A 15,418-nucleotide genomic window follows, 5' to 3' on the forward strand; every position below is an offset into this window, starting at 1 on the left:
TTTACCTACAGATGTTAATTCTTTCCTTCTCTGAACTGCTCTAAACTAATGTAACTTCAAATACCAGGATAGCTGCTCCTAACCACAACCCTTGCGACTACAGTACGTACACGGGTTAACGTGCATACGCAAAGCCAGTATGGGTCTGGGCGTTGTGTGAATTAGAGAAATCGGCACAACACAAACTCCATTCTCTAGCACACAGGAGGATCGATCTTATTCGTTTCTGTATTAAATAAGTTCCGAGTCTTTAAACTATCCATTCACCAGTCGGATTCAGAGACATTCTTGACTAAATTAACTAACAAACATGTGGTAAAGTAAATCCAAACTCATCAAAATATTGCTACAAAATTCCAATAGTAACGAGATCACAAGCAAATGAAGCTCAATACATGCACGGAAAGCATCTATACTATTGAAAGGAAAAAGGAAAGCACCAATAAAACATGTTCATTTCAGCCAAAGTCTCTTTTTCTATTCCCAGCCACTTGGGGCCACGACATCAACAGTAGGAGGTTGCGTTGGTTGGGGGGTGGCAGCTACGTCCCATCCATCCGCACCTACACACGCAAATAGCTTTTCAAATAAATATAGTTTTTATAAATAAAAAACAAAAAAAAAATTGGAACTTGATTCCCCAAAGCTGATTAACCCCAACTGTGGATGGCGATCAGGTCCAATAAACAGTACAAAAAATATGCTGAGTGCTATTGTCTTTCATTGCTTTGATGCAATGTTGACGAATAGCAAGTTTTGGCACTCAAATAGAACAAATCAAAATTTAGTACGAAACTAGACTAGCAAGGTATCACCACTTCCATAATAAGAAAACGACAAAACTCACCCGCCGCATCGGCAGTCCATCCACTAGTGACAGGTGGAACAGTTGCACCCATGTCAGGAGCCCATTGGGCATCTGGTATCTGACCGCTGGACCAATCTGGGGCCAGTGCAGAAGCAGAATAATCGGCATAATCAGGGAGTGCGGGAACTTCCTCTTCTTGCTGTTCCTTAGACTCCTCAGGCTCCCTGTAGAAAAATAGATCAACCTGCCAGCAAAAATCAAATTATATGAGATGGCATGCGATAATAAACCGAACAAATATCCTCCGCCACCTTTAATTCACGCAAAATTTTCTGATCACAGGAATCAACCAGACACCATAAAGTCACTCAAAACTCATAGTCCAACGGCTTAAACTATTAAATGTCAAAAAACAAGATATAGCCAGTGAGCAAGTAAACAAAAGACATGATTAAATTACTCTTGAGGATCGCTTCAAACACATGAAGTTGATTGAAAAATAAGACATGTAGTCCATAAAGAAAGTATATGCACTAAGTGCAGCATTTGCACACAAAGAGAAAGGCTACATGACAGATTGCAGAAAATCATCTTACCATGACCTCCCACTTGTGACCAGGTGCAATGACACCTCGCATTTGCAGAACCATCCTGGCCAAGAGCCAGAAAAGACAACCAATGCTGTGCTTCCCCTTGTTATTGGCAGGGATGCCAATATCAACATGACGCATTGGGGAATCAGTGTCACAGAAAGCAATGGTTGGGATGTTATAAAGAGCAGCTTCTTTAATAGGCTGCAAAAATAGATAGAAGTATAAAAATAGCAAACATAGAATTTTACGATCCCCCTCTATGTTTCATTATGAGCACAAAAAAAGTAATGCACTATCTATATGCTCAAACAAGAGACCTGGTGATCAGTTCTTGGATCAGTTAGGATGAGAAGCCTAGGTTCGCTAAATGATGTTTGGAGTTGATTGGTGAATGTCCCAGGTGTGTGACGACCAGCAATTGCATGAGCTCCAGTATATTGTGCAAACTTCAAGACAGCTCTCTGACCATATGGTCTGGCGGACTGAACAATTATGTCCTGAGGATTCTCGATAGCAACAATAACCCTTGCAGCCAACTGAAGCTTCTCCCATGTTTTCCCAATGTTAATGATATAAATTCCTGAATATTTAAATATCTGAATGAAAATTCAAAACCAGAATAACCAAAAATCGTGCAGCAGTAGCACCGAAGAACTTTGTACACAAAGAAACATCAAGTAGAATTGGTAAGTGAACAGTATTCAGTACTGATTATTTCACTGAAATGTACTTTACAACCAAATTATAAGTAAAATGCTGCAAATGAAACATAGTGGCCCATGAACCCTCCTGGACTATAATCTATGCTACTTAATTTCAGCAGATTAGAACAAAAAGTAACAAAATAACAACCAGTTTAATTTTGATCATGCTCATTCTGTCATTTTTAATATATCAAAGTTTACGCATTTTCTGAGCTTGCTTATTCCAAATTTATCGTGATTACTCCCTTGAATGCATGAGTTCAACATCATGCATAAAATTAAGCAAAATCCACAGTTTCAATGCCTTCAGATTCAAATTTCTAAGACAGATCATAGTCGAGGGTAGCATCACTCACGATTTTGCTTACAAAACCGTAAAAAAAGAAAAAAAATCATTAATAAACGCAATTAAAAACAGAATATTGAATCTCACATATAGTTCAGAAAATCAACACGTGTATAAACCAAAATGTATATCACACGTAGCAACCAAAGCAACACCATTTCTCATCAAAATACAGTTCAACAAGCACATTCACTCGTAAGAAACGGTGTGAGCATACTTACCGTCATTCCGGCGCTTGAAAACGTATCGCTCCATCTGGAAGTCACAATTTTTCGTGCCGAGGTGCACTTCAGCGGCCAACATCATCTGTATGTCGGCCTCCTTCGGCGAGAGATTCCTAGCTGGAGCCGCCATTTCCTTCAAGCTTTTCGCCCTTCCGCTGAGTTAAATTAGGGTTTCCAGGAGGCGACGATGCAAAAGCTGCCAGTGTCTAGACGAAGATCTTATTTAGATATATATCCTCCAAATTTCTCAGAAACCCTAGAAAATCTTCTCCCATCCCTGCCTTTCGAGGCCCAATGTTCATGGGCTTTTATTATTTGGTTCTACTGGCCCATGTTTCTTTTCACATGGGCTATTTTAAGTCCAAACTAGAAAATTAGGTTACTTAAGGGTCGAGAGTGAATAAAATTTCAGGTTAGTTAACATTTCTTTTCTTTTTTTTGGTTTGGTTAATTTAAGATTTGAGTCCATTAGTTTGCATATTTTTACATGTCATCGAAAAATTATGACGTATCAATAAAAATTCATACATCGATGGATGTGGTAGACATGAAATACGAAATATGAACATTCTAGTGAAAAATAACTAAAAATTTTGGGGAGAAAAAAAAATAGATATGAGTGGACTGAGATCGCAAACTAAAAGATAATATTATGGAAAATGAAAAATATTAACATTATATGATAAAAATGTAATTTCCACAGCCGTATAAATTGTTCAAGGATGGGCTGAATACACGGAGCTCACTCTTCTTTCAATTTTTTTTTACATAATATGAAAAAAAAAAATTGGTGATGTTTTTTTTTAAAAAAAAAAAGGCTTCAAATGAATCGAAATAAAATTTTTCAAAAAATTTAGATCATTCTAGCCGATATTTTTATTTTTATTGTGATATTTTAACTACCAAGATATCCCTATAAAATTAATTATCTTCCTATTATATTGCCCAAATTTTAGTGACATATAAAAATATTTAATTGCATTTTTTCTCGTAGTCTTCTTTTACACAAAAAATTATATGAGATCATCCTTAATTTTGTGAAATAAATATCTAATACATATCATGAAAATTTAATGCGTTAATTTTATGAAATAAATATCTCATACATATCATAAAAATTTAATGCATATAACACCAAACTCAAAACATATATCTTACCTGTGTTTCAATTCGATTCTGCTAGAGATTGAAGTCACGATCAATAAATTTAGACCAAGAGTAATCATCTGATTTCTCCTTAACAAATATTTTTATTTATAATGGCAACTTATTGCTTCTAAGCTATCAAACAAATGTATCACTTTGGATCATGTAATGATAATTAATTTAGGGGTGAACATTCGGTTAATCCGGTAGAAAACCGAACCGAATTAACCGAATGTTTTTAGGTCAGCCAAACCGAATTTATAATAAAATCGATTTGACCTAACCGAATTAAAATTGGTTAATATGGTATGTCATCGAATTAATCATTTTTTTTACAAAATAAAATTTAAAAATACAAAATTTTATAAAATTAATGAGTGAAATATGATATTTTATCATAATAAAACCAAGGTTCTAAAACACGCGAAACGCGGTAAAACGTCGAGATCAAGTTTCAAGTTTAACAAGTTTAAACGTGTTTAATACAAGTTTAAACATGAAAAAACGTTTCAAACTTTTATTAAAATTTTAATTATCTATTACCAATATATAGGATAAATAACACACATATATAATAAATTTAATAATAACACATAATTTTTCAAATTTTTAAAAGCAAAAAAATATCAAAACTATAATTTTTAGCTATATCTATTGTTAGACCGTATAAAAAATTTTAAACATTACTCAGAAAACAAGAATTTTGAAGAAAAAAATTTTGAAAAATATATGACCGGATTTATTTATTTGATTTTTAAGAAAATGGTTTTATTTTGAAATTTTTAAATTGAAATAATTTATCTAAAAAAATTAAAAAAATATATATTTTTTTTGCAAAAATCACGTTTAATCTCGATTAAACACGTTTAATCACGTTTAATATGGTCAACTTAGAGTTGACCGTTTTTTCGCGTTTTTACCTAAATCTTAGCGTTTTCATCACGTTTCACGTTTAATCCCGTTTAATCTCGTTTTTTAGAACAATGAATAAAACACATTGAGCTTGAAAAATTTAAAATAAAAAAAATTAAATACAATATTAAATATGAACACATTAAACAAAATATTGTAAATTATATGTAAAGCATAATAAAAAATTCAAAATTTAATTATTTATAATTCGATTAATTGTTTTTTTTTTATGAAAACTGAACCAAATTAATCGAAATTTTCTAAAACTAAAATCGAAATTTCGCATTAACCGTTCGATTTGGTCAGTTGTGCCCTAATAATTTTTGGCCAATCCAAACTACCAATCATAGAAAGGCTGCAGGGTCGAATGAACCAGTAGCAATTTTCATCCGGGCCCATATGAAAATTGTAGGCCTCGAATGAAAATTGGCCAATCCGAACCATCCAATCTGGAGAGGGGTAATACCGTTGTGTAGGATCGAATGACCCACATAGTATATATTGATGACGCCGACACGTGATTTTTGGCCTTGGGGACCTTATCCAAATTATTCAATTTTTAAAAATATTTTATTTTATTTCTTTAACTCTATACTAAAATTAAATTTAAAAAGTAACCGAGTAATTAATTTTGCCAATAAAAAATATATATCTTTAATGCGTCGGCAAGGGCAAAACGGACATTTCATATGCAAAATTTATGACATCGTGTGATCCGCTCGGCCGCTAACAGACAAGTTGATGGGTCAGCCACAGCAACTGTCGTTCCCTCCATAATCACAAAATATTAATTAAATATTTTTTAAATTTCATGTTGAATTCATTTTGGAATAATCAATTGAATTTGGATATATTTTTTCCGAAGAATTTTCGGGTTTTTTTTTGTCGCGTGAAGCGTCGTGGATGATCTTCTGTCGAGACTGTTGGGTGGGTGAGTTTATTGGTTTCGATTATATGGAATTTGTGCCATATTTTGATGATTTTTGAGTTCTTTTGGTGTTTTGTATGAGATCCCACGAATAAATGTGTTAAAATCATTCTTTATTATTGATTTTTTTTTCCCTTTTTGAGTTTTTTTTTAAATTTATTATCAGCAGATTGTGCATGAAATTTCACGGGGAAATGGAATATTCCGGCTGATTGTTTCCCTTTTGCCATTTCGAAGCTCGTTCCTTTTTCGAGTTTCGACACTTTTTTTTTTAATCTAATATTTGTGTCGTATTTTTCATGTTTTTCGGTGGCCGGTGCAATGTTAAGAATCCAAGCATCTCAATTATGTGTTTGTGTTATGTTTCTGCAGATATTCAATGGACGATTCTGATATTGAAGAGAGATTGCTATGCATTGGCGAGCCAAAGGTACGGATTTGTTAATGCTTTTCAAGCAACTACAATCATGATATTTGTAGAAATTATCGTGTTGCGACTTAATAGAGATTTATGATTGCGGGTGCTGCAGCTGCACCGCGAAATGTGCAAGAGCTTACGCGCTGTGTATGCGAAAGTATTTGCTATATTTCCGAACATTGAAGCAACTCGACCCAGAAGCACGTCTGGTATTCAAGCCCTATGTGCTTTGCACATAGCGCTTGAGAAGGCCAATGCTATTCTTCAGCACTGCGCGGAATGCAGTAAACTTTACTTGGTACCCCTGCCCCTTTGTAACTCGTTGGAAAGTGCGGTGGTCTTTCGATATGTTATTGGCTTGATTCGAAGTTTTTTGGTGTTGTTATCAGGCTATAACTGGAGATTCTGTTGTTCTAAAATTCGAGAAAGCGAGGCGTGTCCTCAGAGATAGTTTAAGGCGGATTGAAGATATAGTTCCACAGCCCATTGGTGTTCAGGTGATACCGGATATTGTTATGTTATTTGATTGATTTAAGTTAAGATATTTTTTTACTATTTCAAGTGTTAGTTTTGAATGCAGTATAATAAATTTTATGCAGCATCATTAGTATATTTTTTTGATTCGAATGTTGCACGTCCTCTTTCAGATCGCTGAAATTTTAGTTGAACTTGGGAGGATTGAGTTCTCTGTTAATCAAATGGAGAAGAAAATTGGGGAAAATATCATTGTATTGCTACAGCAGGGGAGAAACTTTAACAGCAACTCTAACAACACAAGTGAGCTTGAATCTTTTAACGAGGCCGCGTCTAAGCTCGGTATTAACTGTTTGAGGGCAGCTCTCAGAGAGAGAAGGGCTCTCAAGAAACTAATAGAAAGAGCCAGAGCTGAAGAAGACAACCGGAAAGAGTCAATTGTAGCTTATCTTCTGCATCTCATGAGAAATTATTCAAAGTCATTCAGGAATGAGTTCTCGGATGACAATGACTCGCAAGTTTCAACACCTCGCTCCCCAATGATCCAAGAATCTTTCGACGATGGACATGAGATTGGGCAAAATGGTTGTTATCTTGATAAGAAGCTGTCGAAAATAAATTCTTTGAATTTCAAGGCAAACTTGAAGAAATCCGAGCAGATGCCTGTCCCACCGGAAGAGCTTAGATGTCCTATATCATTACAACTTATGTACGATCCAGTTATTATAGCTTCTGGACAAACGTATGAAAGGGTTTGCATCGAGAAATGGTTCGATGATGGGCATATTACTTGTCCCAAAACTCAGCAGCAGCTCCCTCATCTTTCCTTGACTCCTAATTATTGTGTGAAGGGCCTGGTGGCTAGTTGGTGTGAACAGAATGGGGTTCCTGTTCCTTGCGCCCCACCAGAGTCACTCGACCTCAATTATTGGAGGCTCGTATTGTCAGAAGGTGATTCTGCTAATTCAAAGTTGACAGGAACTGTTGGCTCGTGCAAGTTCGAGTGTATCGACGCAGCATCTGATGTCAGTGGTGGCATTGAGGAAGCTGGAGAGATGAAAATAGAAGCCGTTTCTACACTGGAGAGTGACGAAAAAGATGATTCATTCGAACAATATGAAAACTGTTTGGCCATTTTAGACAAGGAGGATGATGACCTGATGAAGAAATGTAAAGTGGTGGAACGGATAAGACATTTGCTAAAAGGCGACGAAGAGGCTAGGATTTATATGGGGAGCCATGGTTTCGTGGAAGCGTTGCTGCGGTTTTTAGATTCTGCTGTCTCTGCTGGTTCTGTCACCGCTCAGGAAATTGGAGCAATGGCTCTCTTCAACTTGGCTGTCAACAATAATAGGTATACTCGTCTCTCAGCATAAGTTAGCTTTCCGATTCAACATTTAAGGAGCTTCATCATAAACGCTGCTAATTTCTTTTTGGTTGTGACGATCAGAAACAAGGAATTGATGTTGGAATCAGGAGTACTTCCACTACTTGATAAAATGATTGCCAATACTGATTCAGTTGGAGCAGCAACAGCACTTTACCTCAACATTTCCTGCCTCGATGCGGCCAAACCGGTGATTGGAACTTCAGAGTCTGTCCCTTTCTTGATCAGAGTTCTTGAACATGAATCCAACACGCAATGCAAACTCGACGCCCTCCACACCCTCTATAACATTTCCAGCCATCCAGCCAACATTCCTCACCTTCTCTCATCTGGCATTATTGATTCTCTTCAAGCTCTTATTTCACAGCCCGAGGACCACACTTGGACCGAGAAATGCATAGCAGTGTTAATCTATTTAGCTTCAAGTAGCACCGCCAGAGACGAAATCATGAAGGCTCCTGGTCTTGTTAATGGCCTAGCAACTATATTAGATGTTGGTGAGCCTGTTGAACAAGAACAAGCAGCTTCATGTCTTCTTGTTTTATGTACTGCAAATGAAAAGTATAGTCAAATTGTTCTTCAAGAAGGGGTGATACCATCATTGGTGTCGATTTCAGTAAACGGGAACGCGAGAGGAAAACAGAAAGCTCAAAAGCTTCTCATGTTGTTCCGAGAACAAAGGCAGCGGGATGCATCGCCGCCACCTCCAGTTCAACAGAGGGTCGAGAGTACTCAGAGCAGCAATACGGTATTGCCTGCTCATGATCCGAAACCATTGTCCAAGTCGATCTCGAGGAGAACGGTGGAGAAAGCTATGAATTTTTGGTGGAGGAATAAAAGTCGCTCTGTACATCAGTATTGACAAGTCCTGGTAGATTCTTCATGTGTCTAATTAGTGTTGTAAAGTCTATTGATCCTCTTGTGTTTTCGTGGTGGACACTAGAGAGAGTGTGTGTATATATATACCATGCAATATGATACTTTCGTGTGTATAATTACAAGTTCGGATTTTTTGTCACAGGTACAAGGTTAGGCTTCGAGTTTGAGGCCAATTGTAACAACTAACAAGTTTGGATTTAACTGTATGAAAATTTATAACTTAATGACCGAATCTATATTTAATTTAATATAGAAAATTTATATAATTTTTACATTTATTAAATTAATCTGTTTTTTTTTAATTTAAATAACTTAAAAATATATAGTTATTACATATAAGTTATTAGTTAAATATAGGTTTTAAATCTCGGTCACTATATATGTTAGAATGAGTGGAGGTGTTTAGAGGGGGTGAATAAATATCCTATAAAATTTTCTTCTTCTGAAAATCGTAAGGGTCATTGACTGTTATTAGAAATCAATAACAAATCTCAGCTTGTGCTTCACAATTTTCAGTAGAGTTTTTCGGCCTTTTAATATATGAGTGTTCAATTGGCTTTTTATAGGAAACTTTGCAACGTTCAAATGATTTTTCAATTTCTACTAGGTAATCTATTATCTTTGTGCATGAAGAGGCTAAGATATAATCATGCAAGGTCTTTATCAAGAAATAGTAATAAATATCATAAGTCAATTGTCTTTTGTCAAAAATAGTATGTCGCATTAAAAGGTTGATACACTGACATCAAATGGTCATATTGAATTTGTCCTTCTATCCCAAAACATTATGAGAACTCAAGATATCCTGATAATTGAGTTAAGTAGTGTATGTGAGAGCTTCTAGGAAATATTTCTTAGTTTTTAAATTTTTTAACAAATTTTTTTCAAAATTTTCAAAATTTTGCTAAGGAAAAGCTGAGAAATGTTTTCTAAAAACTTAACAAAATACTAACTTAGTCTATTTTAATAATATAATATCTGAGTTCGGCTGAAATTGAGATTTTGTGGGATATGCTGATCCTAATGGTAATTTCAGCAGATGCACTACACTTATAACACACAGAAGTTTAAATAATTTAGACCGAGTCAAGTTTGTAGCCACAAAATAAATAAAAAGGCACACTTATACACATATATATTTTTTTCTCTCTCGGCCACTTCACGGGATTGGATCCCTTACTGTGGGCATCCCCACAGTCGGGGGTGTTGTGCATCGTTTACCCCCACAACACAATATTCAATTTGTTACTTTTTTTAATATATTTAATTCTTTATTTTTATTTATTTTTTTGGGTTTCTTTTGCTAATTTTTTTTTGGTTTTTTTTTTTGTTTTTCTGGCCTTTTTTAATATACATTTAATTTTTTTTAAAACATATCATTTTTTTTCTTGTCATTTTCTTGTATCATTTTAAACATATTATAACGGGAAAAAATAAGAAAAATTAAGTACAATATTAAATATATAACATTTAAAAAAATCATAAATTATATGTAAAGTCTAAAAAAACAAATTAACCGATTTTTTTTTAATATTAAAAATAAAAATTATAAAATCAATAATTGAACATGATCATAATAAAACACATTATGTTTGGACAAATTAAAAATAAAAAAATTAAGTACAATAAATATATAAACATTTAAAAAATAACGTAAATTATATGCAAAGTCTAATAAAAAAACTAAAATATAACTAATTATAATTCCGTTAATTTGGTTAACCGAATTTTTTTTACGAAAACCGAATTTTTGAATTAATTGAACTGAATTGTCGAATTCATTCGATGGGTTAATTCGGTTTAACCGAAACAATACACACCCCTAATTTTCTTAAAATCATTAATTTCAATATAAATGTATCTATTACACATTTTTAGTCAATGACCTTTTTTAAAGTATAACGATGTTGTTGAAATGAAAAGGCACAACATATGAATTATTTATTTGTGTTTCTATATTAACATTAATTAGTTAGTGCATTATTATATAGTATTGAAATATAAATTATTAGTCTCCTAAAAAAATAAAAATTATAAGACGAAAAAATGATACAAGAAATGACAAGATAAAAAATGATTGTTTTTTTTAAAAAAAATTAAAATGTATGATAAAAAATGGCCAAAAGAGAAAATAAAAAACCCAAAAATTTTATGAAAAAAACAAACAAAAATGTTTTAAAAAATTAAAGAATAAAATATATTAAAAAGTTATTTTCGAAAGTATTATGCTTTAGTATTGTCATATGTTAGCCTCGAAAGTTATTTTGGAATTTTAGACTAAATTGTTGAATTTTTGAAGTTTTATGGAAGTTGATTTTGGACTGATAATTGCCACATGTTTTGAATAAGTAGGAATCATTTTAGAGTTTCATAAAATTTATTGTGGTAATTTGTTTGACTATAAGGTAGGCTCAAACATGTAACGATGCCTATGACGCCGTGTAATTGTATTAAGTGGTTTGTTATTTGCTATTATGTGCCTTGGACGACTTTTATTTGCATTCATGCATATCATGCATAATTCTGAGATTATGTGCTCATTGTGCTGAGTGGAGTAATTATTTTTAGTTTTTTTTTTTAAATAAATGATATATTTTCTTTTAAAATAAATTAAAATGCGAAAACGAGTAAAAAATTAAGCACAGAAAAGTGTCTGGTATGGGGTTTTGTTATGGAGACTGAAAGAGGCTTAGCGGAGATACTGTTCGATTTTCCACGGACGGCAGCATTCTTCTCCTAGATTCCGGTTCGCCGCTCCGCTCATCGCTTCTCCAGAGGTACCCTCTGAACGCTGTAGCAGATATTTTTCAATTATAATGATGTTGCTTTCTAGTAGGATTGTCAAAAACTAGAAGGACTTCGGATTTTTTCGGTTTTTTATAATTGAAGATGGCATCGATTGACAAAACATTGATGCTGAAAATTGAAACTTGTAGACAATATGTCTAAGTTTACGGTGCTAGGATGGATTCTAGGTCATCTGAATTGTTGAAGAACAATTCAAACATTCAGTGTAGATCCATTGATGACTGCAATGCCATACCCAAAAAAAAAAAAAAAACTCTTAGAGTAGATCCTTGCAGGCCTGTGTTACTTCGTGAAGCAGTATATAAACTCAGATACTGTTTTTCTTTTCAATCTTGGGCTGGGCTCTGTCAATTTTTATTACTAATGTAACTATATACACACACCCCGGCCCTTATTACAAGGATCAGTTTCAGTTCAGACTTCAGAATAATCAAATAGATTTCATAAATATTGGTGCTTATTCAATTTTAGTAATCTTAACCTCAGCTGTATCCCTTCCACTTCCCAAATCCATCAACACTCAAGAAGTGCATAAATATATTTTCGAAACACATACATGTATGTGGTTCATACCTTTTTTTTTTCTTTTCTCTTCTTTTCTTTTTTCCATGTTTCTATTGACTCGTTTCTGTAATGATTTAAATATTTTACATCTCAATCCATTTTAAAACATGATTTGCTACCTATATCATTAAAATTACAAAGCAACAAGTCAATTATAATCATGGTTCTACCATTCTTCTCCTACAGGAATTCCTGTTCGCTGCTTTTTCTCAAATGTGATTTCATTTTGTAGGGAATTTCAAGCTCTTCTGCGTTTTAGCTGCCGTGAAGGTACGATCCTTGCATCACATGAATGTTTGAGCTCAATACTTTATCAAGGTTTAGTTTTTAGGTGCATAATTTTTGGTAGGACTTTGATTTCGGAGATTTCATTGGTGCGGTTATCGATGTGCTCCAATCTGGTTCAGTTTTCTCCCCACGTTTCAGGTCTGTTAGGCACTGGAAGATGAAATGTTTTCTATTGAAGATGAGTTCGGTGATAGTATTCGGATTGATTTTTCTTATCATCATTGAGTCTGCCCGGCATTTTTCAACTTCTGTAAGTTAAAGGCTGACAATATGTTCGGTGATAGGATTCGGATTGATAGCTCCAAATGGAAGTAGTTGTCTTATTGCAATTTTTGGTTCATTTCAAGTCTGGATAATGAGAATATTGTTAGTATTATGATCATTTCATCAAGCTGAGTCTCTTTGTCTGACATTACGAGCGATTTGATCAAACTTTTTGTTTCATCCCTATTTCTCTATTACCGTTTCTTGGGATTGATTTCATTGGTTGATTCAATTTTCCTACTCATACTTCAGTTTTGTTCGTACAACGACGATTCATTTTCATTGAATCCTACCTTTTACTTTTCCAGGAGAAGATATACAATCTTGAGGAATTTATCTCAAAGAAGTATTTCGAGAAATATGATAATTTGATAGATTCCAAGTTCAATAGCTTTATTGAAAATGAAATTCCGCTTGACTTGAGCAAAGTTCTTCAAGAGAATAACCATGCCACAACTGAATCATCTGTTCTACGGCAAAATGTTGTTGGTGAAGGTTCTCACCGCCATCTGTATTCATATTTAAGATTCAGAGTGCGGCCAGAGTTCGAATCCAATCTCACTAGGCAGTCCTGTGTGGTAGTACTTATCGAAAGACTGCCGACTGGTGTCTTTGCTGATCCTTTTGAGCTGCAGCATCTTGTCCAGCGTGGTGGTAGGCATCTATGATCTATCTGAACCCTTCATAAATAATAAATGTGTCATTGTCTCTGACATTAAGGTTTTTTTAGAGCAATGATTGAGAGGTTGTGTGTATCTCGTGAGGTTTCATGAGTTCATATAATTTGTTGCAGTATTCACTGGTGCAGCCGTCTTTGGTGATACAAATTTGGAACTGCCGTCTTTTCAGTCAAACAGATCAGTTGTTGAAATCCATATGGATGTTGCTTCCAAAGTGTTTTCAAGGAACAATAATGAATTCGAGGTTGACCTTGAGGTTCCATTGCATGCACGGTATCAAGTAAGAATTTTAATTTTAACAAATAAAGTTATTTTTTCAGAATTATGTAGTGTACAAAATAATCCTCGGATAACTTATCTTTGGCAATAGGCAGCAGCACTGTACCTGAATGGATAAATCGCATAAAATCCCTTCCCCATTTGAACTGTGACGTGAAATAGATAAATATACCTTTGAAAAATAAAATCTCATGTTTTCTGGTTGCTACTCAATTAGGCTCAGTTTGGAAGTGAGGGAAGAAAAGAAAGGGAAAGAAGAGAGGAGAAAAGAAGAGAAAATAGGAGGAAAATTTTCCTCTTCAATTTTAAAACATTTTTCTTTCTTTTCCCTCCCTTAAAATATCCCAAACAACCCACTTTTTAATTTTTCCTTTCCTTTTTTCTCTTTTCCATCCAAATTTAAACTCCGAAATAAAAATACATTTTGTACTAAATATCTTTAAAAAATATTAATACATCAGTTTTCAGTGCATGTCCCTCGTTTCGCATTAAAAAATTTCCTTTCCTTTTTTCTCTTTTTCATCCAAATTTAAACTCCGAAATGAAGATACATTTTGGACTAAATATCTTTAATAAATACTAATACATCAGTTTTCGGTGCATGTCCCTCAAGTCCCCATTTGCTCAAGAGAAGCTCCCTCCTAAAAAACGAGAGGTTGTTTCGCATTAAAAAGAACATTGATATTTGAGGGAAGACTCCATTTCCAAGTTAGCATTTTTTATGTTTGAGTTTTGACAAATTGGGGGGTTATGCAACTCTCCATATGGAAATACGTTAACTTATTTTGCTAAAATTTTGGATATACGGATCCACGTAAGGTCTATTTTTATGCTCGTTTAATATTCAAAACTTAAACTTCTATATCAATTTTTTTTTTGTGTGTGTTTTTTTCTGAATTATTAATTATTAATTTTGACTGGCTTTTCTGGGTTTTTCAGCCTTTAGGACTTGGTTTTTCAAGGGTCGAATTTGGAAAACCCGATGTATTCATGTGCTGCAGCACACAAAGAAATGCGAGGAATAGGAACTGCTCAATCATGCAAACAGACTGTAGTTTCGATTGTAACAGTAGCCCTCTCGTGTGGAATGTACCCTGTGGAATCAGGGAGCATGCTGGGTTTGTATCAATGGTTACGTTTCTCTCTTCTGCCGTGGCTGTTCTATTTATAGTATTGGCATCTGTATGCCACTCATAAACAAAGGTGATGTCGTCTCGCCGCTCCGCTTATCGCTTCTCCTTCACAGAGTGTTGGAAATTCATCGATCAACGGTTTTCCAACCTAGTTCCTATTCTGAAAATATTATAGGATTTTTTCCTTGTATTTTTAGACAGTAAATACTGTAAATAGGGTAGTAGAAATCTGTTAAATATTCAACCCTAATTTGTTACCTTTTATATTGTATTTGCTCTTCTATAAAAGCCCCTGTTTACTCGTTCACAGAAATAAGAGTATTTTTTCTTTTCATATATTTTCCAAGATGGTATCAGAGAGGGTTTGATCCTCTAACAACCCTCCGTTCACTTTGCCGCCTGCAGTTTCATTGCTGCGCTAAACACAGCCGTGTTTTTTCTCCAACAAATCATCGGCATCCCTTTCAACTTTGCGCTTGCGCAGAGTTATTTGGTTTACAGGGCAGTGAGTGGTTTGGGCCCTTTTCTGACCAGCCCAATCTATTCATTGGGTATTTGGGCCAGCCTCCATTCCATACCGCTT

General features: G+C 34.4%; 3 protein-coding genes across 4 annotated transcripts; 2 read left to right on the plus strand and 1 right to left on the minus strand.

The window, feature by feature from the left end:
* Window positions 1-315: 315 nt before the first annotated feature.
* LOC140882436 (small ribosomal subunit protein uS2-like) lies at window positions 316-2,897 on the minus strand. The gene is made up of 5 exons (XM_073288435.1): window positions 2,673-2,897; window positions 1,719-1,981; window positions 1,405-1,602; window positions 848-1,052; window positions 316-563 (listed from the first exon to the last, which is right to left on the minus strand). The coding sequence occupies exons 1-5, from the start codon at window positions 2,803-2,805 to the stop codon at window positions 478-480; spliced, it is 885 nt and encodes a 294-aa protein (XP_073144536.1). The 5' UTR covers window positions 2,806-2,897; the 3' UTR covers window positions 316-477.
* Window positions 2,898-5,607: 2,710 nt separating this feature from the next.
* LOC140884280 (U-box domain-containing protein 6-like) lies at window positions 5,608-8,940 on the plus strand. Of its 2 annotated transcripts, XM_073290995.1 has the most exons (6): window positions 5,608-5,664; window positions 6,034-6,091; window positions 6,192-6,377; window positions 6,469-6,576; window positions 6,727-7,907; window positions 8,004-8,940. In XM_073290995.1, exons 2-6 carry the CDS (start codon window positions 6,041-6,043, stop codon window positions 8,800-8,802), a joined length of 2,325 nt encoding a protein of 774 aa, XP_073147096.1. In that variant the 5' UTR covers window positions 5,608-5,664; window positions 6,034-6,040; the 3' UTR covers window positions 8,803-8,940. The 2 variants fall into 2 exon arrangements, with proteins under 2 accessions (XP_073147096.1, XP_073147095.1); XM_073290994.1 differs by lacking the exon at window positions 5,608-5,664 and having other exon boundaries at window positions 5,993-6,091.
* A 2,532-nt stretch (window positions 8,941-11,472) lies between these two features.
* LOC140879029 (uncharacterized) lies at window positions 11,473-14,899 on the plus strand. The gene is made up of 6 exons (XM_073282663.1): window positions 11,473-11,596; window positions 12,424-12,509; window positions 12,618-12,729; window positions 13,052-13,397; window positions 13,537-13,703; window positions 14,642-14,899. Exons 2-6 carry the CDS (start codon window positions 12,484-12,486, stop codon window positions 14,897-14,899), a joined length of 909 nt encoding a protein of 302 aa, XP_073138764.1. The 5' UTR covers window positions 11,473-11,596; window positions 12,424-12,483.
* Window positions 14,900-15,418: the final 519 nt, after the last annotated feature.

Source organism: Henckelia pumila, chromosome 2 (assembly GCF_033568475.1).
Source record: "Henckelia pumila isolate YLH828 chromosome 2, ASM3356847v2, whole genome shotgun sequence".
Lineage (NCBI taxonomy): Eukaryota > Viridiplantae > Streptophyta > Magnoliopsida > Lamiales > Gesneriaceae > Henckelia > Henckelia pumila.

Coding starts and splice junctions, on each gene's coding strand:
- LOC140884280 (XM_073290995.1), top strand. CDS start 6,041: ATGGACGATTCTGATATTGAAGAGAGATTGCTATGCATTGGCGAGCCA. Junction 6,092..6,191: donor TATGCATTGGCGAGCCAAAG/GTACGGATTTGT, acceptor CGGGTGCTGCAG/CTGCACCGCGAAATGTGCAA. Junction 6,378..6,468: donor AATGCAGTAAACTTTACTTG/GTACCCCTGCCC, acceptor TGTTGTTATCAG/GCTATAACTGGAGATTCTGT.
- LOC140882436 (XM_073288435.1), bottom strand. CDS start 2,805: ATGGCGGCTCCAGCTAGGAATCTCTCGCCGAAGGAGGCCGACATACAG. Junction 1,603..1,718: donor ATCCAAGAACTGATCACCAG/GTCTCTTGTTTG, acceptor CTATTTTTGCAG/CCTATTAAAGAAGCTGCTCT. Junction 1,053..1,404: donor GTCACAAGTGGGAGGTCATG/GTAAGATGATTT, acceptor TTTTGCTGGCAG/GTTGATCTATTTTTCTACAG.
- LOC140879029 (XM_073282663.1), top strand. CDS start 12,484: ATGTTTGAGCTCAATACTTTATCAAG. Junction 12,510..12,617: donor GAGCTCAATACTTTATCAAG/GTTTAGTTTTTA, acceptor CCCACGTTTCAG/GTCTGTTAGGCACTGGAAGA. Junction 13,398..13,536: donor GCATCTTGTCCAGCGTGGTG/GTAGGCATCTAT, acceptor AATTTGTTGCAG/TATTCACTGGTGCAGCCGTC.